The following is a 27814-nucleotide window of genomic DNA, read 5'->3' as shown; positions in this document are numbered from 1 at the left end:
ACTGTCAGAGATAAACTGTACAATGTTATCAGTACAACAGTTATACTTGAAACTAGTGCCACCTGTGGTGGGAAGGGAAGGTAATGGGCAAGAGTTATTGCCCTTTTGTCTCTATGAGACTAAACAAATGATTTTATCTTTCAGATGGGCTGGATTCGCAAGGTAACAGGCTAATATTCCTATGTAATGTGACTGGAAACGTATTTGATGGATAAACTATGGTGCTGTGTCTTTTACATGATCTTGATTATTGTTAAGTAATTAACTCATTGGTGATTTTACTGAAAACTATTGATCAATCCTAAGGTTCATACCTCAAATATATGTCGATAACTACCATTTGGATCACTGGCTATTTACAAAACAAGGACTGATCAAGAAGTTCTGATTATTCAAACTATTGTTTTAATTTGTAACATCTCAGTCAAACCTATAGTCAATCCAATCATTGTAATAGTGAAAGTGCTCCATTTATGCGGGGTTTACTCAACAAAACCTTCGCCTGCCTCCAAAAATTAAAGACACTTATACACACAATTCCAATAACCATAAATATAAATTTTGAAGAACTGCTGCTGCTGATCCAGCAATATTTAATAACAATGACTTAAACATTATTATTCAAAGCAAGGAGAAAAAAAAGCTATTGTTCTTCAACATGCATCTCTTACTTAACTTGAAACAAATACAGTTATTCCACTTCATGTACTTCACTAAGCCTAAGGGGTTTTACTACAAAGATTTCACAACAGAACACCCAGATATTGTCAGTCAGTTAAGTAATCTGTGCAAGGGTGGTCGTTGAATCACCTCTATGACAATCAGCAGTCTAAACCTCACGTATTGATAGTATTCCAAGAGCATTAGGCATGACTGTTTGCAGTCTATATAAGTTTTTGGCATATCTTGCCAAGAGAGGTCTTTGTTTGTTGCTAAGATGGCTGAAAATAGTGCTTTTTTCAAAACATGACCGTGTTGGGGGTGGGGAGTAGCATGACATGTCATGCTTTAGCAGGTTTGTTTTACAAATCTGAAAAGTTAGAAATAAGAAAAAGAATGCTATTTATGCTCATAACCATTAACGCCCAACAGGATAATTTTGCAATCAGTCCAAATACTGATACCATTGAACATGTCAGGCATAAGTATGCTACATTTAAGACCTTTGGGAGGTCCCATATTATAAGTGTGTGTGTGTGTGTGTGTGTGTGTATGTGTGTGTGTGTGTAATTTAGATTTTCAAAGTAGCTTTAACAATTTTTCAGTCATATCACTATGATGTCTGCAGTGTGACAGTTTATAGTGATGTTTAGCACTGGGACATCATGCTGCAGACATGTAGCATGATGTTCCACCCAGTCCCATTATCCTGACACCAGGCCGAGCAGTTCTAACACTAACCTCTAATGCTGAGCACCAAGCGAGGCAACTGTTAGTACCATTTTTAAAAGACAGTATGACTCGACCTGAGTTTGAATCTGCAACCTCCCACATCCGAGGCGGACACTCTACCACTAGAGTGAAATGAGCAATTTCATAATATATACATAAAATGTTTCCACTAACTTCATACTGTGAAAAGTTTTAGACATGTCCTGGCCTGAAGTATATCTGTTGACAGTAGGGACTTTGGTGTCAAAAGTGGCATGTGTTTTGTAACAGGAATGACAGAAGTAGATATGAGGAAAAGCCTGTTGATGTTTGGGTCTTACAATTTTGAACAGTGTGAGATATCGTCAACTTGACAGGACTGTTGTAACTGTTTGAATTATGGAAGGTCTTTCCTGGTTAAAAGGGTCAAATGATGCTGAAATTCTGTACAAGACCATTGATACAGCAGGAAGGAAACTGCAATCTGGAAGCATAAGCCAAATGGATGCACAGAAGGCTTAGTCTTCCCTGGGCATAATTTGACAGAGTTAAGAATATGGAACTGTGAGTGAACAGTTTCAAAATCACAGGTTTGGGGCAACAATGATACCCCATGATCGTTGCATGACTGAATTAGTGAAGCAGGTAGTAAAAGACAATGAACAAAGCTGGAAATCCATGATTGGTCTGATGATCTCAAGGAACTTATTTTGAGTGTCATCAAAAGCCTGATTAAGTGTGCACCAGGAATGGGATGTCACCATAGTTGGCACTGGGACATGATGATGCCAATTCCAGTGATGGACCTGCCCAATGTCAGACCATTATGCCTTTATAGGTCCAGTATTGGATACTCTGGGAGACTTGTTGATCAAATTCAGTGCCAGTTATGCTGTGTGCCAATGACAGAACCAGGCATGGATGTCATCTGTATTTGGCTATGCTGGTAGACTGTACTGGATCCTAATTGTAGAGGTCATAGGTTAGGGCTGTGCCTGAGCCGGAGCAGACAATGTTGGGGTGGACTCGTATCTAGTGTTGAGGACACTAGTACCACGATTTATATGCAGTATTGGGATTCCCAAGTCTTTTCCATATGGGACTCCATACTGTGTCAGTACTGGCCCTTGAAACTGTTTAGCGCTGGTATGATCTGGATGAAGGACTGTGGTGACAGTGGAACCAAGTCTGCATTGGATGCCTAAGACGGCAAAGACTGCCAGACCTTCTTTGGAATTGGTCAAGTGACTAAAAAAGTTGGCATGAGTCAATATTGCTAGCATCTTCATCCTTGTTGGAGTATTTTGTGACTTTCTTACTAGCCCAAGTAAATTTTTATTATTATCAGACATTTTCATCTAGCCTGAACATTTAACATGCCTAGAGAGCAAAACAATTGCATATAATGGCAAAATCTGTCACACTAAGCTTACAGTGAAGTAGACATGGTGAACTAGGATGAAAGAAAAGCACGGACATTTTTTTATTTCTAGGAATAAAAGATGTAATGTACAAAAAGGTTGGGTAATGAGATGAATTACCACTTTACCCTGACTTTTAGGACAGGCAATTAAGACTATATTTATTAGCCTATCATAGGAATAAATAAACAAGTACAATATATTCATATGAGATGATGACAGAGCTAAATTCAGTAGAAGAAATATATGGAAAATAATCTACCATGGAGAAAATAATATCTGCTCAAGCTGGTACAATATAGAAGATATTTGTGAGGCCTCTTAAAACATCATACTAATCAGGCATTGGCAGAAAGAGTAACTAATGACCAACATTATTTGGTGCAACTACCTCTATCTTAGGGGAATGTACTATTGCCTTGTTTCTGCCTTGGCAACCATACGACTTTCAGCACTTTGACAAACAAAAGGTATCGATAATATCATTTTAGCTTGAGAGAACTGGATCAATAAGGTAGTAGATATTCTCTCAACATTATTATGATTGGATAATAAATTTTAAGAAAAAATTGAAAACATTTTTAGTTTAAATTTTTGTACGTACTGAATAGGAGATCCACTACTAAGCTCTAAGTAAAGGAGGGCATGGAATGTGTAGTGAAGAAAGGAGAAGTACTTTATCCATGAGATCCACACAGGCATGTTTCTTGTATAAAAACCACCTGAAAAAGAGAAAGTCAGGAAATTCAACGTTGCTTATTTAATAAAATAATGGCAACTTCAACTTGGATCTTTCATCTTTTCCCTGCTAACCAGTGAATGCAAAGACTGATGAAAATATGTGGATAAAAATTATAAGAAAAAAGTATTAGTTTAATACTATATATAAAACTGAAAACAACACAAAGTCTGAACTGGTTTGATAGCAATAGGGATGACTACAACATAGGAATTGGAACTATATGTGGTACACAAGCTGTTATGCTCTGTGTGAGAAGTCACATTACCAGTGTCATTGTAATACCTTGACACGCTTTAATAAGCACATTCCCCTCTTTTAGGCGAAAACATACCAAAAAATATCCCATACTGACTGCATAGTTCTTAATCTCAATATGCCTTGAAGCAAGGAAGTATTGTAACGTGCCAAGGGTCAAGGTCAAATAAAATGGAATAGATGGACAGCTCATGCCTTTATCAGTTACTAGACCTTTCCAGTGTATTGTAGTGTCAAGAAATGTGTGTTCACTACAAAAGTTCTTCTATAGATCACAAAAGCACAAAACAAAACGAATATAAATAGTCAACACAGTTTATTATATGTCTTTCAGGGTTGAATGTGTTTTCTCACAAAATCTAGTGCTCAGAATAGTGAATTATATGATTTGCCAATTTTCAGAACAGATGTTTCATAAAGCATGTTGAAATGACAACAATAATTTCAGTGTTAAATTGCATGTGAAAATCAGCAAAAATGTTCCATTTGTCCTAATTCACATGATCTCTAACTCAGATAATCCCAATTCCCAAACTAATCTTATACAGAAAAAGAAGCTAATTATCTCAAAATCTGGTCATATAACGTACCGAAGTGGTAATGATATTGTGCACCCAATCAAAGTTCGGAACCAGGCCCAGGTTTGTCTTTTAGAGTCCAATGGTAAATATGTTAGAGGCACAGTGTGGAACCGGATGTTAATAGTGTGTCGCATTTGATGGCTGAGGTGGCGCTATACAGTTTCGCATTTTGCATAGGGTTAGGATTTTAAAGAAAAAGAATTTCCCCGGCTTTCCTCACTGGTTATACTGGCTATTTAAAAAAGACCTTGTATATCTTAGGTATAATGCAAAGAACCTTTAATTCCCTTTATTTTGGTGTATGATTGATGGGTGTACTATGGGTTATAGAGTATACAGCTTGGCCTTACTTCAAATGTGCACCTTTCAAAAAAGTGCTAGCTCTACTTGGTCATTTTCACTTCCTGAACTTCAGAGGTAAATTGTATAAAAAAGAGCTGATAACATTTTTTTACATTTTATATATTTGGTAATTCATTCATTGCACTTTCAGAAGCTGGTATTGTCTAGTCTGGCAAAATTCATTTTCCCTATTTTAATAGCTGCTATGTATAGTGTACTTTAGACTAATTCAGACTGATTTTTTAACACAAGGGAACAGTCATTTTAGTTAGCAGTGTGCTTAAATCATGTAAAATTTCCAAAAGTACAAGATCCAAAAGAAATATCATCCACATTACACTAATGTAGCATAGAGGTATGCAAACATTCTCTCCACTGTGTATGTTTTAAATGCGAACTACTTCACCTTACATACGTCACTCTCTCAAAAGTACATATTATCTGGTGAGCGCCACCTGAGACACAGTGTGTCGTTTTGAGCGACACAGTCTGAAACCGGATGTCGATAGTGTGTCGCTTGAGTTCAATGTGACAATGTGTGTGTCGTTTTGTAGGAACAAAGTGTGTCATTGTGTCGGGTATATTATTTCGACAGCTAAATGACACAACCACTACAAAATGGATGGAAATTTGTGATTTCCAAATGTTGCATGAAATTGAGTAGGAAATTGGATAATGCCAATCAGAATATTAAATTTCCAATGGATAGCAAACAGCTGTGTTGATGACGACACAGTGACAGTGTCATCAGCTTAATCCCTCTATGGGACTTTTTATCTGATATAATGAGGAAATAAATGTTGAAACAATTTCAGAGAAACTTTATAGCAGTCATTATGAGTACTAAATTTAATGTGTCGGTAGTAACTAGTCTACCTTGCTTTTAAGGCTTGAAATTAACAGTTGAGACTTTTTGCTTGGTCTTGAGATCTTTACTGGAATCCAGTAGAACCACAACTGCCAAAATGGCAGATCTCACCCCTATTTATAGGTTTTGGGGACACACTCGGGAAATTCATGACAAAGTTTTCGCGAATATGACTAAATATGGAAGAATTCGGAAAGATTAACCTGAGCGCCTCCTAGTGGAAAGCCAAGTGCCCAATACACACAGTAGTAAAAATGGCGCCCGATTTCAAACGACAAATATAGCAATTATTTCACAATAAATTATACTAAGATTCAACACTGATGATGAACGGTTTCATCACACTAGTGACGAAAAATTATGAACATACACGAGTCTTATCTTAATCCTGGAGAAAAATGGATAAAACTGCCTATTTCTCTCGCAAAATGGAAGGTAAGTGATAACAGTTTACAATCCTGTCATGTACATTCGGGGCTTCAAAAATCTTTACCCAGATGATAAATATTTAAACAAATCATTGTTATATGATTTACAAATTGTATCAAATTACTTTTCCTTTGTCCAAGCGTCATATTACAAAAACTGATACTACAGTTACTATTATTTGCATTGGAAATAGAGGTACGACTTTCTAACATGAAGGGAATGTAAACAATAAATGGAGATTATAAATTATCTCCAACATTAATGATATGTGCAAATGCACTTTATAAAAATACAAGTTGACAGGGAGTCAGGATTGTTTCAGTATCTACTAAAACAAAAGTACACCTTAATGGTTTTCATGGAGCTTAACATTATGCATGGCTATGTCTTGCTAACCAATTAACTTTACGGGTTAAATCAGGTTAAAAAATAAATCTACACATGCCTCATTAAGCACAACCATATTAAGAGAGACTATGCATCTCTGAATTGGGTGGGTCACAATGTAAAGGGAGCTAACTCTTCTAGTATATACATAAGATGAGCTTTAACCTGATGAAATTTATCCAAACAATAAATTTTATGCTCACAATGTGGATATTACATTGACTATGTTATGTGGGTGACAGTACCGTATGGATCAATATATTTTCTTTTTAAGTTTGGCACATCTAATACATGGGAAACTCACTTTACCTAATTCCATGTCGCTCTAGTAGCTAGCTGGTGTAGTAAATATTAGTATTCGGCATCAAGTGCTACATGATATAATAGCTCATGATAAATACGTGATATAACAGAGAGGAATTAACACAAGGTACCTGAGAGAACCTTACATACATTCTATTCAAAATGAAGTGCAAGATTTAATAGTGATATTCAATTTTGCAATCTATTTATCCTATAGATATAAAATTCTTGATATTTAAATACCTTCAATTAGTTTTATTCTAACATATATTAATTCTCTGGATATATATTCATATTTTGTATATGCATATGACATTTCATGTGTTTTGTGTTGGTGCTGTAGTGTGTTGCTGAGTGTTCTTAGAACCATACATATGCCACTGAAAGCCAATAACTTACAAAACAAAATGTTACAGCACTGTAATCCTATAACTTACCTAACATGTTACAGGACTGTATGTGAGTGCTTTGGATTTTTAACAGTTTTAGAAATTTTAATCATAAAACTACAATGTCTGCAGTGTGGCAGTTCATAGTGATGTCTAGCACTGGGGCATCATGCCACTGACATGTAGCATCATGTCCTACCTAGTCACATTATCCTGACCCCAGGCAAACCAGTCCTAACACTAACCTCTTAATGATGAACACCAAGCAAGGCAGCTGTTAATACCAATTTCTGAAGTCTTTGGTATGACTCGGCCAGGGTTTGAACCTGCAGCCTCTCACATCCAAGAAGCTCAAATCACTGAGGCCCCTGGAGTGGAGCACTGTAAGCCTATAACTTACCTAACAAAATGTTACAGCACTGTAAGCCTATATTAAACATACCTAACATGATGTTACAGCACTGTAAGCCTATATTAAACATACCTAACAAAATGTTACAGCACTGTAAGCCTATATTAAACTTACCTAACAAAATATTACAGCACTGTAAGCCTATATTAAACATACCTAACAAAATGTTACAGCACTGTAAGCCTATATTAAACTTACCTAACAACATGATAAACATTATAACCACTGTAGCAATAGAAATGCCTCTTCTCATGTCCATACACAGGATTCCCAGGAAGAGTCCCATGGTCTGAAAAAATATTGAATCTTTAAAGAAAAAAATTATTTAAAAAATAGTTATGAACAGGTTGAATAACATAATTTTTCTCCAACACAACCCAATGAAATTGTGAACCTCCATAAATTAGGATTATCTATGCAAAGTAATATGAACAAGAGACCCATGTGGGGCTGACATTACGACCATGGCATAGTAATAAGGCAGATATTTAGATTGAAAGACATATATCAGAATAATTTCCAGCAATCTGTCTGAAAATGGTGGCATTTGACATGACGTTCAAACATATTTCTATTTGAGTAACTTCAGATGAACTAGACTCTGCCTATTAAAATTTATTTGATTTGGTCACATGGTTTTGGAGAAAAGGTTGTTCTATGTACATATTTCACTGTATCCTTTTTTGGTTGTGAGTAGAGTATACTAATCACATTGCCACCACAACTCCTAAGTTCTACAAGGGTTATGCAGAATGCAAGGTCTCAAATGTGATAGCATTTTGAGGACATATGATTCTGCTTATGCAGATGAGATAGAAAATCCTACCATATCAGGGTACAAATATCTGATACACTAATATTATCCCAAGGCCTCAGTTGTATACAACTGATGTAGACAAAAATTAATATTATCCCAATGCCTCAGTTGTATACAACAACTGATGTAGACAAAAATTAATATTATCTCAAGGCCTCAGTTGTATACAACAACTGATGTAGACAAAAATTAATATTATCCCAAGGCCTCAGTTGTATACAACAACTGATGTAGACAAAAATTAATATTATCCCAAGGCCTCAGTTGTATACAACAACTGATGTAGACAAAAATTAATATTATCCCAAGGCCTCAGTTGTATACAACAACTGATGTAGACAAAAATTAATATTATCTCAAGGCCTCAGTTAAATACAGCAAACGACACAGAAGAAATGTAAAGCACTTGATGCAGACAAAATGTAATATTATCCCAAGGCCTCAGCTGAATACAACAAATGATGTGATGTAGACAAAATGAAATATTATCCCAAGGCCTCAGCTGAATACAGCAAATGATGTGATGCAGACAAAATGTAATATTATCCCAAGGCCTCAACTGAATACAACAAATGATGTGATGTAGAGAAAATGTAATATTATTCCAAGGCCTCAGCTGAATACAGCAAATGATGTGATGTAGACAAAATGTAATATTATCCCAAGGCCTCAGCTGAATACAACAAAAATGATGTGATATAGACAAAATGTAATATTATCCCAAGGCCTCAGCTGAATACAACAAAAATGATGTGATGTAGACAAAATGTAATATTATCCCAAGGCCTCTGTTAAATACTGAAACTGATAAGGAAGAAATACAATAATATCCCAAAGCCTCAGTCGAATAAAGCAACTAATTTAGAAAGAAATGTAATATTATCTCAAGGCCAAAGTTTAATACAACTGATTTAGACTAAATTTAATATTATCCAAAACAAAATGTAATATTCGAAGGCCTCAGTTGATTACAACTGATACAGAAGACATGTGATACTATCAAGGGCAAAGTTTAATACAATTGTTTTAGACAAAATTTAATATTATCCAAAAGCCTCAGTTGAATACAGCAACTGATGTAAACAAAATAGTAATATTATTCCAAGGCCTCAATTGTATACAACTGATACAGAAGAAATGTGATATTATCCCAAGACCTAATTTAACTGAATATAGCAACTGATGTAGACGAAATGTGATATTATCCCAAGACCTAATTTAATTGAATATAGCAACTGATACAGAAGAAATGTGATATTATCCCAAGACCTAATTTAATTGAATAGAACAACCGATGTAGAAGAAATGTGATATTATCCCAAGGTCTCAACTGAATGCAGCAACTCATGTAGAAAACATGTAATATTATCCTTCTAGCTCAATACAGCAACTGATTTAGAAAAAAGCTGACTCTCAAAAACTTTAACACAGAGTTAAACATCAATTTTAATGCAGACGTTGCTGCAGTAAGGCACTACAGGCTTGCAAAAAGTGATACCTTTGTCTCGCCATTCACAGATGTTATATATTTTAATTTGTATTATTTATTGGCTTTTTCTTAATGGTTATATGTTGTATACATTTGTACTTTGTACTTGACCTTCTCCAAAACTGACTAAACTGTGTACCTGACTAGGAGCACTGATTCTGTAAACAACATGAAACATAGTTAATATTTTTCTGTGAGAATAGACTAAATATTAGGATCATTATCAATGGAAGTAAAGATGGCCATCTTAATCTGAGTATAGAACATTCATATTCCCTGATGGAAATACCTCATCTACCTAATGTTTCCCAAGTACTTTATCATAATTTTAGTAATAGACCTTTTCTTGCTGACAACTTAAAATGTTCTAGAACTGAACTTTTGACCCTCATCCTGGTTCTATTTTTGTGTGTTAGCTTTGTATATATTGTTTAGTTTACAAATTATTCATTCTTGCATTAACATCTTTAAATTAGCAGAATCAGTCTTGTTGTGGTGTTCAGTATTTCATTTTTGTCAAATTATTTATTCAAATTGGTCATTCACAGGATATACAAAGTGCTCCTCAGAAGTATTCTTCAACTGGAAAATCTAAAATTATAGTGAATTCAGACAAGGACAAATCTGGATAATATTACTGTGATATATCAAAAGACTTAGCATATCAACACACTACTGGCCACTGGCATATTAGCATATTTGAGACTACAGGCATCATCAACACATCTAATTTGATTTGGAATACTGCTGGAATTCAATTAGAACTTTATACATTTGGAATTCTAATAAATCTTTTGGGATTATTTATGATTTAATTCACAATACTTAAGTTCTTTTTAAATTTCACTTTATGTTCTTCTGAAATAAATTATTTGTTGAATTTTACAAAACTTGTTTTTTGCTATGTTCAGTTACTTAGTTTAAGACCTTAGAGTCGTAATACAGGACAAAAACATTAATCAAAGCCACAATTCACCCAAAGAAAGGTATTTATACATGTTGGCAGAAGAATATGCTTTTACCTGTCCTACAAAGGAATGTACAAATATGGTCCCCATCGTGGCAAAAAAAGGCCCTGGTCCACTGAGTCCCACACTCCAATATACAATGGTCAGAAAAAAGATGGGCTGTACTATAATGAGGGTAATTTCCGTGGTTATCTTGGCCAAGTAGTAGGCAGAGAGTCTGTACCATCCTGCAGCTCTCTCCTTGTTAATCACCAACTTTTCCATTGGAACTGTAGGTAAAGTTTATAAAAGTTAACATTTTTCTCAACTTTTTAAAATCTTTTCACTTGAACTGCATGTTAAAAGTCAAAGAAATATCTTAAAGGAAGCTTTGGTACTGAGGCCCTTGGTCAATGAAATGTCATAGTTACAGCTACCTCCAAGCTTCTGTTTAATTTTTAGTGTTCAGAGCTTTGAGGGGCCCCGAGTGGCCGAGTGGTCTAAAGCGCTCTCCATTATGGATCACTGCCATCTCACCTCTGTCTGTGCCAGTTCGAGTCTCGGATTCAACCAATGTGGGTATGTGATAAAGCTTGCCAGTAGCTTCTCGTGGGTTGGTGGTTCTTTCTGGGGTTATCCCGGATTCTTCCTCCACCATTAATACTGGCCGCCATGTATTGTGTGCTGAAAAATGGCGTTAAACTCCACAACAACAACAACAACAACAGAGCTTTGAAATATTCACAATTTCAGTCACATCAGCTTGGATTCTCTGTACTTAGAAGAAAAATTAAAAAAATAAAAGAAAATAACCAGAATTTAAGACATTATTAAAGCTTTACAAATTCTTCATTTAATAATTTCTATGTATTAAACTTACTGTTTTAGGTACTTCCTGCTAAAATTAAATCTCATTTAATAAACTGAAATAGGATAAGTATATATAAAAGGATTTTTTATATGCATGTAAATTGCAAACACTTTAAATAATATTTGGTTGGATCACATCACTCCTACATAGAAAATAAGAAAAAAGTATCAATGACAGAGAAGGTAAGAAAAAAAACTTACATGAAATGACAGCATCAAAAAGAGGTGTGAAGCCCCAGTGCATTGAGATATAAAAGAGCTGAAAAAAATGGCAAAGTTCATTACAAAAAATATGACTTGAAAGAGCAGTTTTTGGAAGATCACCTGAATTTATGACCAGACTCATTACAATACACCTCTCCCTCGATAACTCGCGCACAACGGGGTCCACAAACATAGACCGCACTATAAGCGAGGCACGAGTTACCGAGGGACCTCCAAAAATTTTAAAAAATTGATTTGACATCGAGAAAACCTTACCTTAGTGGGGCGTTAGGGAACTGGGCTGTTTATGACTGAATCCTCATTTTACAATCACATCGATAATAATTTTTAATAATGCGCTTTTTCTAATGAAGTTGTTTGTTATTCTGTTTAAATAACATTTTTTCTCTCTCAAAATATCCAACATATGAAAGATCGTTCCAAATGGTTTGAACAACCATCACATGCACGCGAAAAATCTGCATATTACGTCACTGCTTTTTGTTTTCTTGATGAGTCTGGTTCCCGGAGTGGTATTTAATAGTATCTTGCCAAATCAGTAGTCCACAATTTAGAAACTAGACTAACTGTTGATACACCACCAAACAAGATTCCGTTTTTTCTCTCAAAAACATGCGACATTTATTTCGTGACACGTCTACGTTGAAACTCAATTTTTTATTGTTCAATTAGTACAATGTTAATGTCGTGATTTCAATGGAAGTAATAATGAAATTTGTTATCATCCCTGAGGATATCTCAAAATGCCAGTTCAAGAATTCTCTGAAACTCACTTGCCCACAATGGTACGTATCTGTGAAATCAAGCTCTTTATTTTACGAAGTATTCTTTTCGCTTTGCTGCCTTGTTATCTTTGATCACAGTTATGAAAGAGTCGGTTAATTTAATGTAGTTTCTGTTACATACACAATAACATTTATTACAGTGTTTGATTGATCAAATGAAGTTAGTTCATACGACCGAGGCTGCTAGATTTTAAGTTAGTCTGATTTTTGTGCCTTTTAACTTTTCTTTTATTCCACCTCCTTTTATTATTCAAAAGATATAATTAACGTGATAATATAAAGGAGGCCAGCTTTTAATTCAGTGCAACAATACAACAAATACTTCTGCAAGTCAGTTATTAAAACACGGTCGGCACTTAATTAGGTTCTCAGAGAAACGCTCGCGGACATAGCTGTTATGGTAGATTGACGCATTTTACGTTTAATTACAAGAAGACACATTGCACTTATGACGATTACACTTAAAAGGAACTAAAAGATGGAACTAGAACCCAAATTTCAAGTGATAAAAAAATTACTTAATTTGTATTTATTTATTAAAGTACTGCCTCCACTCGGTGGGACATTTTCACTGATCGAAATTTCCTTACATATCATTAATTGCGGTGTACTAGGAAAGTCATTTGGAAAGAAAATGTACAAAATTGTACGAGTTATTTTTAAATTTTATATTTCATAGTGTTGATTAAAATTTTCAGGTCCTATCTACTGTTTTCAAAGATAAAACGAGTGATACATCAAAGTTTCCGTTACCAATGTTGATTGCGCTTTTCTTCAAGTTCAACAAATAGGGTTTAAAAAATGGGATCCACGCCTGACACCGCATTATAAGCGGGTTCGTGGGTTATCAGGGCGCGAGTTATCGAGGGAGTGGTGTACATGGATCAATTTTATTACTTTGATTTTAATGTGATGACTCTTCTTAAAGACCATCTTTCTTGACCAACTATATTTTGCGAGCAGGATTGGTATGTCAAGAAAGGTTTAATTGTCTTAGATCCAAGCATGAATAATATAAGCGATAAAGAACAAGCCGATGCAAACTTATACAAGTTGTATTCAAGTGCTAACTCAATCTTTGATCATTAGAGGATTAGTGAATTTATCAACAGTGATCAACTGCCAACTCAATCTTGTGTCACTTGAAGATAATTTCAACTTGTTGACAGTGATCAAATACTCAATTTTTTGAACATATGGGGATAATCTGAACTTATCAATAGTGATCAAGTGCTAAATCAATCTCTGATTATTTGGGGATAATCTGAACTTATCAATAGGGATCAAGTGCTAACTCAATCTATCATCAATAGAGGATAATGTGAACTTATCAACAGTCATCAAGTGCCAACTCAATCTGAACATTAAAGGTTAATGTGAACTTATCAACAGTCATCAAGTGCCAACTCAATCTGAACATTAAAGGTTAATGTGAACTTATCAACAGTCATCAAGTGCCAACTCAATCTGAACATTAAAGGTTAATGTGAACTTATCAACAGTCATCAAGTGATAACTCAATCTTTCTTCATTTGACAAATAATGTAAACTTATCACCAGCAATCAAGTGCTAAGTGAATCTTTGATCAATTGAAGATAATTTTAACTTATCAACGGTGATCACAGTAATCAAGTGCTAACTGAACTTTTTGTTCATTTTAAGATAATCTGAATTTGTCAAAAGTCATCAAGTGGCAACTCAATCTTTGATCACTGGAAAGTAATTTGAACTTATCAAAAGTTATCAAGTGCTAACCGAATCTTGGACCATCTGAAGACAATTTGAACTTACCAACAGTGACCAAGTGCTAACTAAATCTTTGATCACTTAAGATAATTTTAAGTTATCTACAGTGATCAAGCGTTGACCAAATCTTTGACCATTGAAGACAATTTGAACTTATTTTGACAGTGATCAATTTCTGATCATTTGAGGATAATGTGAACTTGTCAACAGTGATCAAATACTAGCTCAATCTTTGATCATAACAGTATAATGTGAACTTAACAATAGTGATTAGCAGAGTATGTCAATTAAAACAGTGCATAAGATTGGTTGACAAGGTCTTCCAGAACAATTTAAGGTCTTTAATACCCATATTGTCACATCTAATCTAATTATTATGTCTTAGAATCTTGTATGCTGTGTGATGTAATGTCTTTAGAAACATACAACTAAAGGAAAAGCACCAAGTTTTCAAGCAAACTGTTTCAAAAATGCAACATATACATGTTAGGTGTCAAGATCACTGATAAATGTAGCATTATTACATGTTTGCTTTGATCTCAGATTAGGTGTCAGCCCAAGTTTGCCATATCAATCTGAAGGGAAAGAGTTAATGCGGTCTGTGGGCTGATACAAATCTGAAATCAAAAGAAACACTCAACGTAAGGCCCTTCATTATAAAATGGTTCTTGTTATAAAGCAAGGTGTTATACTCTATAACCCTTAGGAACAGTATTAAAATTAATAAAATAATGATTATGCAATGCTCATGTCAAATTATACTATTGCATGTTGTAAAAAAAATCGGATCATATTAACACAGATGTAACATACTCTTTTTATAACACTCACTTATCTGTCAATCCATAAAATATTTATAACACTCCAATGTCTACCAATCCATAAAATATTTAAAACAGTTCACTGTCTTAAATCCAAATAACATTTGTAACACTCCACTCATCAGTCAATCAATAAAATATTTATGACACTCAGTTCTCTGCCAATCTATAAAAGATTTATAACACTCCATTATCTGTCAATTCATTAAATATTTATAACACTCCACTGTCTAGCAAAAAACAAATGTTAATAACAGTCCACTATCTGCCAATCCACAAACTATTTATAATACTCCACTGTCTGCCAAAAGATAATATTTATAACACTCCATTATCTGTCAACTCATTAAATATTTATAACACTCCACTGTTTGCCAAAAGATAATATTTATAACACTCCATTATCTGTCAATTCATTAAATATTTATAACACTCCACTGTTTGCCAAAAGACAAATATTTATAACACTTCATTATCTGCTAATCCATAAAATATTTATAACACTCCACTGTTTGCCAAAAGACAAATATTTGCAACACTTCATTATCTGCTAATCCATTAAATATTACAAATCTTTCAGACAAGCTGACAAATATTTTCAAAAATCATCTCAAAGTTACATAAATTTACCTTGATTTATAGTCCTCTGATAGTAAAAGAAACTTTATCATTTTCATTTATGATATATTTGCAAAGTTTAACACATGCTTTACAGTAAAAGCACAAACTGCAACCCCAACCCCAATTTTGTAAAAGAGTTTAAAGTTTTTTTTTTATCCTTATACATGCTGCCTCAAAGGTTGTAATAATTCTTTGACAGATTCAATGGCACATACATTGGTGAAATCATTATCATTAAAACAAACATCACCAGACTAAACAGGCAGTCAGCCTATTGTACAGCAGTCAATACAAATCATTGTACAGCAGGCATCAGCCCCTTGTACGGCAGGCATCAGCCCCTTGTACAGCAGGCACTACAGACCATTGTACAGCAGGCAAAAAACTAATGTATGGCAGGAATCAGCCCTTATACAGCAGGCAATATAGACCATAGTACAGCAGGCAATACAAACCATTGTACAGCAGGCTTCACCCCCTTGTACAGCAGGCAATAAACCACTGTACAACAGGCATCGGCCCCTTGTGCAGCAGGCAATAAGCCACTATATGGCAGGCATCAGCCCCTTTTACAGCAGGAAATAAACCATTGTACGACAGGCATCACCCCCTTGTACAGCTGGCAATAAGCCACTGTACAGCAGACATCAGCCCCTTGTACAGCAGGCAATACAGCCTCCCCATAATAGCATGCAGTAGCTATATCACCAAATCATAATATTTCAAACAAAACAAACTGCATTACAAGTAAATTTTAAATCAAAATTTAAAGAATGTTTGCTAGATTAGTACTTAATAATACTTTGCACAGTCTTTTTACGTATGAAAATCTTCAGTTTAAAATATATATGGCTTTGTAAAAAAATTGTATGCTTTTGAAAACTTATTTGAGAAACTTGTTCTGTAAAGTTAGATTGACCAACATCACTGCATTCTCTAATGCTGATACATCAGTGACTGAAAAAACCTATATTGTTTTCAAAGAGTTTCACTTGATTACAGCAACTGACGTAAATATATATGACTTTCAGAACCGAGGTGCCTACTACATGCATACATACTTGTTATGCTTATGCAGGTAAGACAAAATTCAACTACAGTCACTTACTACACCCATCCTGTCTCGCAGTGTCTCTTCAATGCGTGGTAGTTGGAACCAGATTAAGCTAAGCAAGACTGTCAGAAAGACTGTCTCTATCAGTTTAAACTTGTTCATGATTCGTTTCCTGGACTGTCGAAAAGTTCGCAGTGTCAGCTGCTTGTATTGTGTGATAAACTTTGTAGGCCACTTCCGTCGGCTGAAAGTGGTGTTCTCCAGATCCAAGAGGCTCATGTGGATACTGCCTGTGTCTAGAACAGAGTGAGAGTGTACACATTCAACTTATTCAAAAGAGATGTATTGAATGACACTTCATGAGAATACACATTCAACAAAGAGAAGTGTTGAATGACACTTCATGAGTGTACACATTCAACAAAGAGGTGTTGAATGACACTTCATGAGTGTACACATTCAACAAAGAGGTGTTGAATGACACTTCATGAGTGTACACATTCAACAAAGAGGTGTTGAATGACACTTCATGAGTGTACACATTCAACAAAGATGTGTTGATTGACACTTCATGAGTACACATTCAACAGAGATGTATTAAATGACACTTCATGAGTGTACACATTCAACAAAGAGGTGTTGAATGACACTTCATGAGTGTACACATTCAACAAAGAGGTGTTGAATGACACTTCATGAGTGTACACATTCAACAAAGATGTGTTGATTGACACTTCATGAGTGTACACATTCAACAGAGATGTGTTGATTGACACTTCGTGAGTGTACACATTCAACAAAGAGGTGTTGAATGACACTACATGAGTGTACACATTCAACAGAGATGTGTTGATTGACACTTCATGAGAATGAATAAAATTTAATAAAATAATAGTCGCATACTTTATCTTACTGTAACAAGAGTGGCTTGAATAGCTCATCATGTATTATACCTCAATTTAGGCACTAACAGGGTATGGTTGACCCTGGAGATTACTGACCACTGGGTCTCAATGACCCCAACCTTTGGTCAAGGTATGCTGTCTTGAACTAAACTCAATGTGCAGAAATCACTATTATCTTGTGTCTTACCATAACTATGACCTTTGACCTTTACACCGCAGAATCATCGAGTTTCTTGATTACCCTAAGTGCAAGCCATCCACAAAGTCTGGGTAAGAAACTTACCCTAGAAAGCAAATTTTTTAGTAAATTATGTTTCTCCAAGAATACTTACCTGATCACATTAACGTTAGGGATATAAGCCTGCTACTTCTCGAATCCAGCCCTATTAAAAGACGAAAATTCATCTTTCTGTCTATCTCATATAGACCAATGGGCAATAACTCTTGCCCCTTACCTCCCCTTGCCACTGCCAGGTGTCACTAGTTTTTTAAGCTGAGCGATATATATTATACGAGGATGCTCGCATAGCGGGGTGGTTGGGAGGGTTTTTAAGTAATGTGATCAGGTAAGTATTCTCGGAGAAACATAATTTACTAAAAAATTTGCTTTCTCCTTCAAATATGTTCCCCGATCACATTAACGTTAGGAGAATAGGTAATAGGAGGAGGGAATGCTGAGCATCCTACCTCCACCCCGGGTACCTTCTAGGGAATGACGGCTGGATTCCCCATTTGAACGATAACCCGTTCTCTTAATTTCATCAGCAACACAGCCTAGGGTCCCGTGATATGTGACCCCTATATACGGTTAAGAAGTTAGTTATTGAAATCTTCTTACCTACAAAATTTCACTGGCAAATCCAGCGAAGCTGATAGGCTGTGCTGATTCTTTTAAATGGGTCTGGTGGTCATCTGGGCTGCCGACACCGGACCTACCAGATTCAAGGTTTGCCTTTGCGAAGCCAAATCTCTCAGATAAAAACTGGAGAAGGTTGACTCTGCATGCCAGCCAACAGCTTCTATTATATCTCGGATCGAAACATTGCGTTCGAATGCAAGGCTCGCCGAGATTGCTCTAATCTCATGAGCTGTAATCTTCATGAGGCGACTCTGATCTTGTGAGACCTCAGAGTACGCTGAGCATATAACCCACTTCAGCCATGAAGGGCTTGAGGGGTGATATCCCGTTTACCAGCTTTGACTGGAAGAAAGAGGCGCTTACGTGTGTCCCAACATGCCTCTGTGCGTTTTAAATAGTGCTTGAGTGCACGAACAGGATCTTGCATGGCTGTTGTTCTTGACTTATCTTTGGAAGAGAGCGAGCGAATGACGATTCTTTGATTGCCAATGGATGGTAACCTATTTTTGGCTACAAAGCCTGGTTGCGTCAGGAGGACCACCGAACCATCTGATCTGAACTGAAAAAAGTTCGGGTCACTGGAAAGGGCATGTAACTCGCTCACCCTGCATGCTGAAGCTAAGGCTATCAAGAAACATGTTTTGTACGATATTAGCTTTAACGAAGTGTGGGCTAAAGTTTCAAATTTGTCTGAATTGAGCCATGTTAAAACCCAGGACATATTCCATTTTGGAAACAGGGTGAGGGACTTTGGTCAACTGAAATCAAAATTGGCTAAAAGATCTGATAGATCTTTGTTATGCCCAATATCACATCTAACATGATGGCAGAATGTGTCTGATATCATGGAGCAGTAGCCTTTGATAGTAATTGGGGCAAACTGTTTCTCCTCGAAAAGCCAGAGAAAAAAGTCGGCCAGTTGAGGGATTGAGACACTAAAAGGGACAATGTTATTGATATGGCACCAGTCCCTGAAAACACACCACTTTCCCTTGTAAGCCTTCAGAGTGGAGGGCCTTCTTGCTCTTGAGATTCTCTCCACAATTGAAGGTTTAAATTGTTTGTCTTGCAAGGCTGTCCAGACAAGAGCCAAGCGTGAAGAAGAAGACAGTCCGGGCAGGGGTGGAACACCCATGACCACAGTTGTTTGAGAAGATTTGGGCTGGTTGGAATCTTCCTGGGTAGATCTATCACTAGATCGAGTAGATCGGTGACCCAGGACTTGTTCCATCTGAGAGGGGCAATCAGAATCATCCGACAGTTCTGACCCCTTAACCTCTGGATTATTTTCGGTACCAAAACCGTGGGAGGGTAGGCGAATGCGAACAACCCCTCCTAGCTGATTGACAAAGCGTCCATGACCCAAGCCTCTGGGTCTGGAACCGGAGAGACGAAGGTGGGCAACTTGCGATTCCACCTTGTCACAAAAAGATCGATCATCGGACGCCCCCAAAGTGTGCAAATCCGAAGAAAGACTGAATGATGGAGTGACCATTCTGTGTGAATGACTTGACCTTTCTTGAATAGAATGTCGGCCAAGACATTGAGTCTGCCGGGAATGTGTCTGATTTGTACGTTGATGTGGAGGTTGTTGCACGAACGTAGAAACTGCCAGATCAGAATGCACAGGTCTGGTGATTTGGTGCCCCCTTGTTTGAGGAGGTAAGTCACCACCACAGAGTAGTCTGACATAATGAGGACAGTTTTTCCTGAGATTTGATCCTTCCAGAAATGAAAGGCATTGATGACAGCCCTCATTTCTAAAAGGTTGATGTGGAGAGGCCTCTCCCCTGGCTCCCACGTGCCGCTGACGGCAACAGGTGGGCACCCCAACCGTAGGTACTGGCGTCAGTACATACCGTTATCTCTGCTTGGGGAATCTCCAGAGGAATCCCCGTGGACAGCCAACCGTGGTTGTGCCACTGACGCAGGAAGGATCGTATCTCGGGCGTGATCATTATTGTTTGATTGAGGGGACTTGAAAAGGGGTGCCATTGTGCCAGTAACATCATTTGAATAATCTGAGGAGTTGCAAGAATTCTCTCGCTGAAATCCACGTCCTGTTGGAAATGGACTCGACAAGTTTGACGATATGGATTACGCGAGCGCGAGGAAGCTATACCAGATTCAGATCGGTGAGAAACTCCATACCCAGATGGACAAAACACTGGGATGGACGGAGATCGGACTTTTTCCAGTTCACGAGAAAGCCTAGATGATCTAAAAGTGCTAAAAGATCGTTTCTGCCTTTGAGCAGAATAGAACTTACCATATGTTTCTGGAGGATGTCGTCAAAGTACACTGCCATCCCTGTAGATGAAGTCGAGAGGAACAGGGTGACGACACAATCCATAACCTTTGTAAAAGCCCAAGGGCTGATGTTGAGGCCAAAGGGTAGGACCTGGAACTGTAAGTGAATCGGAGAAATTTCTGTGACGCGGGGTGGATAGAGACGTGAAAATATGCGTCGGTCATATCTAGACTGACGGCATACTCATTCCGCCGGATGGAAAGACGGATTGATCTCGCCGTTTCCATCTTGAATTTCGGTGGTAAAATGTATTGGTTGAGGCGACTCAGGTCGATGATCGGCCTCAACTTGCCATTTGCCTTCTGGATAAGAAACAGCCTGGAATAAAATCCCGGTGATTGCGGTTTTTTCACAATCTCCACCACCCGTTTTTCTATGAGCGACCGTATCTCCTGTTGAGGAAAGGTATCCTTCTCCCGATCGGACGGTACGTCCGTGAAGAGGGGAGAGGAGGACAGGGGAGGGGGTTGGATAAATGAAATCCGAAGCCCCTCCGAAATGACCTGGATCACCCAATCATTCTGAGGAAAAAAGGTGGTCCAGTGGTCCTGAAATTGCAGGAGGCGGCCGCCCACAGGTAGGCTGTCTGCGGGTGGTGGGGAGGCTATGTCAACTTTTAGAGTTAGGAAGCTTGAAGACGGAGAAACTTTGTTTCTTACCGCCTCTGTATGGTTGCCTCCTAGCTTGATTAGACTGTTGTCTCCTGGCATTGGGTTGGGATCTATACTGCACATTTGACTGTAAGGATCCCTTGTACCTGGTCTGCCAATCATCCCTCCGCTGTGGCAGAGGCTGATTTTTCCTAAACGCCTGCGAGGGTTGGGCGGCGAGTTGGAGGGGCAGTTCGTGAGCTGCCTGCTTCTGAACTTCTTCAATTTTTCCTCCAAAGAGTAAAGGCGACCCAAACGGAGTCATCCGTAAAGCCAGAGTATGATGGGGCTTGAGCGATGTGGACCGCAGACATGCGTCACGTCGTATCAGGTCTAAGTTGGCAGAAGCAGTCAACGCATTAGCCATGGAATGGTGAGCTGTCCTGTTAATAACTCTAGCAATCCGGGCCGTCGCTTCCCAAGCGTGGTCATTGTCGGATTTTTCTGCGAGTCGGAAAAATGGCTAATGAAGCCAAGTGTAACATTGAAGACGTAGCGACTACGTTCCGGACTAGTTTTGACGTGGCATGGAACACATTTTTGGAACACATTTTTGTCCACTTTGTAAAACAGTGGGGCGGACATGTGAACTGTTGCCATATTTTTGTCCAGGGCCGGAAGATCCGTACTGAAGGCGTCTGAACGAGTTTTGTACCAGTGACACGAGAACGTTGCTGGTACTTGGCTTTCTGAAAAGAACACCTTAGCATTCCCCGGATCACCTATTCGTCCTGATAGACGATCATTGATCTCCTTAATTTTTGCCGACTGGGGAAGGAGCCGGAAGGACGGCGTCTCTTCCTCCCCGTCAGGATCTACAGACGTCTTAACTTTGTAGTCTTGAGTGGCGGTAGGAGGTGGAGGGCATTCTGAAGTTGCCAACACCCTATAAATTTCTTCCACTGCCGCCTTGAAGCCAAACTCAGTCCGTTCCATGGTTGAATCTGTGTACGGCTGATTTGCAGGAGTTTCGTCACCCTCACTGTGTGCCGAATCGTGTTCTGGAATAGCTTGCATTTCTGGATAGAGCATACCAGGTGGCATAGATGACGCAATTCCGTCATCCTTGACACTGTCACTAACTCTCCCATGTGGATAAGCCGTGAACATATGGACGGACGGCCCTGCTGGCTGGTTTGTCTGGCTTGTGGTCGGCCTGAATGTTGGCGACGGTCCTGCTATCACCGGTACCGGCTGCTCCAATGGCCTGGCTGGATGGACAGATTTCTCACTAAAATCTCCACCATAGTATTGGTATGTTGCTGGTGATACAGCTTGACGGACGGATTTATCACTAAGATTCCCGTAAATCATATTTGGTCAGACCGTTTTAGCAATAGGGTCCCCATGCTGGGACAGCTGGACGGCCGATGACGTAGAGGTTGTATAATGAAATGGATCCGATGGATCCGGTAAAAACCCAATGCGTCCTGACTTACAGGCCCGAAGGCCATGCTCAGACATGTGGGGGGACTTACGCCCACTGGGCAGCCTAAAATTCGGGGAACATTCCCCCAAAGAGTCAGAAAAAGCTGTGGAAGCGAGCGAGGGAAATAAGGGTAATATCTGGCCTGATGTCAATAGCTGCATCGTCGTTTCCTGGACCAAACGACACATCTGTTCAAAGGTGGACTGTTGTACCCTGTCAACATTATTTTCCTCCATTGCCGCTGATGTTACTGTGGCTGATGGCTGACGGTTGCAAACGATGAACTTTAGGTGGAGGGGGGAACCTAACATCCCCCACAAGACTCGCAATGGAGGCTGTCTTCGGATGTATACTGAGGACATCAATGCTATCTTTCTTTGACTTATTTCGTCTATCCCTCCCTTTTGCTGCCTTCTGGACTACATCAGCCCACATTTGCTCTGTCCAAGTATTACACACGCTGCATGGTATAGATGATGTACACTTGGTACATACAATACAAGAGCCATGGTTGTCTTCTTTTGCTTTGAACTTTTTGCATTTCATGCATCTGGTTGACATTTCTACTGAAATGACACAAGAAAAGAAAACAAAGCACAAATTAGCAATTCAGCATGTTATTAATTCGCTAATACCACAACCGTTACTAACGGAGTAAGCGAAATTAGTCAGTGTCGCATTAACTCTTAATTGACAACACAAGTTCAGCGATAGCGTGTGTAACATGGTCTTCAGTAGATGAAATCTGTAAGGGTGACAAAGTCACTCAATTTTGAAAAAATTGTTAAAATAATGTATACAACCTGTAGAAGAATGATTGTCCAACGCAATAAATCCAAATTTAACTTCGGATGATCCAATTTAGTGCTAAGATGGCTTGGATTGTTTGGAGGTATAATGTACGTGTTATCAGTACAAGCGAAGCTTAAAAAATAGTGACATCTGGCGGTGGCAAGGGGAGGTAAGGGGCAAGAGTTATTGCCCTTTGGTCTATATGAGATAGAAAAGACGAATTTTCGTCTTTTAGTAGGGCTGGATTTGAGAGGTAGCAGGCTTATATCCCTAACGTTAATGTGATCGGGGAACGTATTTGAAGGAGAAATAAAGTTACTCTGTAAAACCCAATTTTATTTGAGCCACATGACCCTGACCATTGACATGTTGGCCTAAAAATCAATGGTCCTCTTCCATACCTTAAGTGCAAACCCTCCCCAAAGTTTAATCACAGAATGTGGTCAAGAACCAAAGATATTAAGTATAATCCATTTTCTTTCTTTCAGTCACAGTGACCTTGATGTTTGGACCCAAAATTAATAAGCTTTTTTCTTATATCAATTATATGTGTGCGTGTGTGTGTGTGTGTGTGTGTGTGTGTGTGTGTGTGTGTGTGTGTGCACGAGTCTGTTGGATTTTTAACATGGCTTTAACAATTTTTCAGTCATATCGCTATAATGTCTGCAGTGTGACAGTTAATAGTGATATCTAGTACTGTGGTATCATGCCACAGACATACAGCATGATGTCCCTCCCAGCTGCATTATCCTGACACCAGGATGACCAGTCCTAATACTAACCTCTTTATGCTGAATGTCTAGCGAGGCAGCTTTTAGTACCATTTTTATAAGTCTCTGGTATGATCCAGCTGGGATTCCAAACCATGATCTGCTGTATCCAAGGTGGACACTCTAACCATTAGGCCACCAGACTGTAAGTTATGTACAAACTTTGGTGAAGATACACAGCCGATATGTAAAATTTGTGTGCAGAAACCATTTTATCAGCCACAATGACCTTGACTTCCTTTCACTAAGTGCAAGCCATCCAAATAATTTCATCCAGATCCATGTACAACTAATGTCATTATGCAAAAACCATTTCTACTCATTCAGTCAGTGACAGTGACTTTTGACCTCACAGCCAATAGGCTTCTTTCTTATGCACATATGGTGCCTCGAGTGGCAGAGTGGTCTAAAGCACTCTCCGTTACGGATCACTGCCATCTCACCTCTGTCTGCGTGGGTTCAAGACTCAGGCTCGGCTAATGTGGATATCTGAGAAAGCTTGCCGGTAGTTTCTCGTGGTTCGGTGGTTCTTTCCAGGGTTTTGCTGGGTTCTTCCTCCACCATTAATACTGGCCACCATGTATAGCCTATCTTGTGCTGAAAAATTGTGTTAAACCCTACAACAACAACAACAATAACAACAACTTATGCAAATGTGTAAGATTTCTAGAAATTTTGAAAAATGTAGATGATGTAAAAGTTACTATGCAAAACCTTTTTTGTTTTCTTCAGTGACCTTAACCTTAGACCTTTTGATCACAAAACTGTTAAGGTTCTTTCTTACCTCATGTTCAAGTCATCCACAGAGCTAAGTATCTGTTGATGTTAGAGAACTAGAGCTATTGAGCAGAAACCATTTCACTTCTTTCATGCAGTGATCTTGACTTTTAACCTTTTGCCCCTAAAGATGATACATTTCTCTCTTATCCCAAGTGCAAACCATCCACAACATTTTGGTAATCGTAGATGATGGACAACTCTAGTTGTTTTGAAGAAACTAGATTTTCTTCTTCTGTCAGTTACCTTGACCTCTGACCTTTTGACTCCATAATTTATAGGGTTATGAGATAGGAATCCTGGCATAAAAAGGTACAACTTCAGCCATACAGTAACAGCATACAAAGTTTCAGTCAAAAAGTAAATGAGATAGAATGATGTGGTTCTAACAACTTCAACACAAAATTGAAATGTACACCGACTTATGGCAGAGAAATAACTCCTATGCAACTATTTCCATCTGCTAAATGCAGATGGAACATTAAGTTATTGGCAAGGAGAGCTGCAATTGTACAAAAGGTGAGAAATGGGAATTTTACATTATTTTGTTACTTTTTATGACAAAACCTTGACTAGTAAAAATGAACACACTTTGCAAATTTGAACAAACTTAATAAAAAGCATCTAGATCCGGATCAAACTCAGCCCTTCTGGTCTCATATAATTCACATGCTGACACTGCCAACATTATATGATAGCGCAACCCAAGTTAATGCACTGACATAATATACAGTAAACATTTCCTAAAATGGACACTACTGGCACCAAATCTTCTGACCATTGTAGAGAGTTGTCATAATAGCCTTATTGGTATCAATACATGTGACCAGTCTGCAATGGAAACTACCTTACAGAACAGCTGGGTTTGGGAAGTAATACAAAATGTGATTTTTGTTTTAATTGCTAGTCTATGTGGAATAAAGATGAATGTTACAAAACTTTTTCAACACACCTTCCTCAACATTGTCTGATGGTTTTGGTTTCCTCTTCAGTTTGTTGAGGACTTTGCCTGGAACTTGCCTCCATTTCCATTTTCCCTGATCCATGTCTCCCGCCCCATCCACTGCAGCACTAACCTCTTTGTGGATCTCTTCAAGATTACAGTCAATGTTGTCTTGTTTTGACATGCATGGGTCCTTCAAAACTTTCCTAAGAGTTAAATAAGCAAATGCAATGCCTCTTCCCTTCTGTGTCAAAATGTTTTCAACTCAACTTTCACTTAAGGGTCTTTTCTTTATAGTCTGCAGCAAGAACCTTTAAGCCTTGTATTGAGACCAAAAAGAAGGTGATGGTATTTTTAATTACAAAACAGCTCTACTTTGTAATATCAGTTCAAATGAGTCCAAAATTTAAAAATGTCCCACAAAATGACTGGTCTCCATACAGAGCCCAAATTTTTTAATTAAGGCCATTTATTAAATAAAATACTTGAATAAAATTAAACTGAAGTTTCTGATGATACGTAGTGAAAATATAGAGATACTAAATATAAGAAAAAGATGTTCATGGAAAATGACCTGGTGAACAACAGCATCAAAGAAACTGACCTGAATTTTAAAAAATTATTGGACACATGAATGGATGGATGGACATGGCTAACAGTAAATGCTACTACCAGATGCATTGTAGGGCATACATAATACTTGATCTGTCAGTAGAGAAGTGCTTATGAAATACTCAATACTGTACTGATAAATAGTAAAAATACAATTATCAAAGAATGTGGAGATAACTCTAAAAGAACTAATTTGACAAAAGCCAATTCTTGTATGGAAAAACACCTGTTCTCAAATGTATACAAAATTTCTTGAAGATATCTCAAATGGTTCTCATATATTAACCAGACAAAAGTGTGAAGATAGTTGAAATTTGTAATAGCAATAGGAATAACTCTTAAAAAGCTGATCACTTCCACTTTTTATTCCACTTTTTACAGGGCACAATGTTTAGCCATGCTATACAAAACAAATTATGTGTACAAAGTTTCATGAAGATATTTTAAAGGCATATCTGTCCAACCGCAGAGTGGTGTCAACATAATTATTGCTATTACAAGACTGTAATCTGAGCATAAAAAGGGTCATCTATATATTACATGCTATAATTACACGAAACTATATGAAAAATGTACATCTATATATTACATACTATAATTACACGAAACTATATGAAAAATGTACATTTACTTTTGCTAATAACTTAGATCTGCAGCTTGTTACAATTCTTGTTACAAATGGGCAAAATCCATATGGATTAGAACCAGAATACAAACAAAAAACATGCTGACAAATTATTTATATACAACACTCTAAATGTCTAACTTTCACTGCATGATCATAAGGGCACATAAATTCTGCAATGAGCATGATAATGTGCCCAGTCTGAGTGCAGTGTTACACCACTCGCATATCCTTCATTCTAGATTTCTAAAGTGCTAGTGATTTG

The 27814-nt window shown here is 37.7% G+C and overlaps 1 protein-coding gene across 2 annotated transcripts in view; it reads right to left on the bottom strand.

Moving 5' to 3' along the window:
- LOC149785704 (uncharacterized) overlaps positions 1-27814 on the bottom strand; it is an 88027-nt gene that overhangs the window by 18769 nt on the left and 41444 nt on the right. For both annotated transcript variants that reach the window (XM_089979571.1, XM_089979570.1), the window contains exons 9-14: positions 26322-26518; positions 16931-17172; positions 11825-11882; positions 10829-11043; positions 7699-7789; positions 3397-3514 (exon numbers count right to left, since the gene is read on the bottom strand). In XM_089979571.1, the coding sequence (XP_089835697.1) occupies positions 3397-3514; positions 7699-7789; positions 10829-11043; positions 11825-11882; positions 16931-17172; positions 26322-26518 (921 nt within the window). The remainder of the gene's footprint in view (positions 1-3396; positions 3515-7698; positions 7790-10828; positions 11044-11824; positions 11883-16930; positions 17173-26321; positions 26519-27814) is intronic.

Source organism: Sinohyriopsis cumingii, chromosome 13 (genome assembly GCF_028554795.1).
Source record: "Sinohyriopsis cumingii isolate HCF-2022 chromosome 13, ASM2855479v2, whole genome shotgun sequence".
Lineage (NCBI taxonomy): Eukaryota > Metazoa > Mollusca > Bivalvia > Unionida > Unionidae > Sinohyriopsis > Sinohyriopsis cumingii.
The sequence above is the reverse complement of the archived record's forward strand: the minus strand, read 5'-3'. Positions and strand labels throughout refer to the sequence as shown.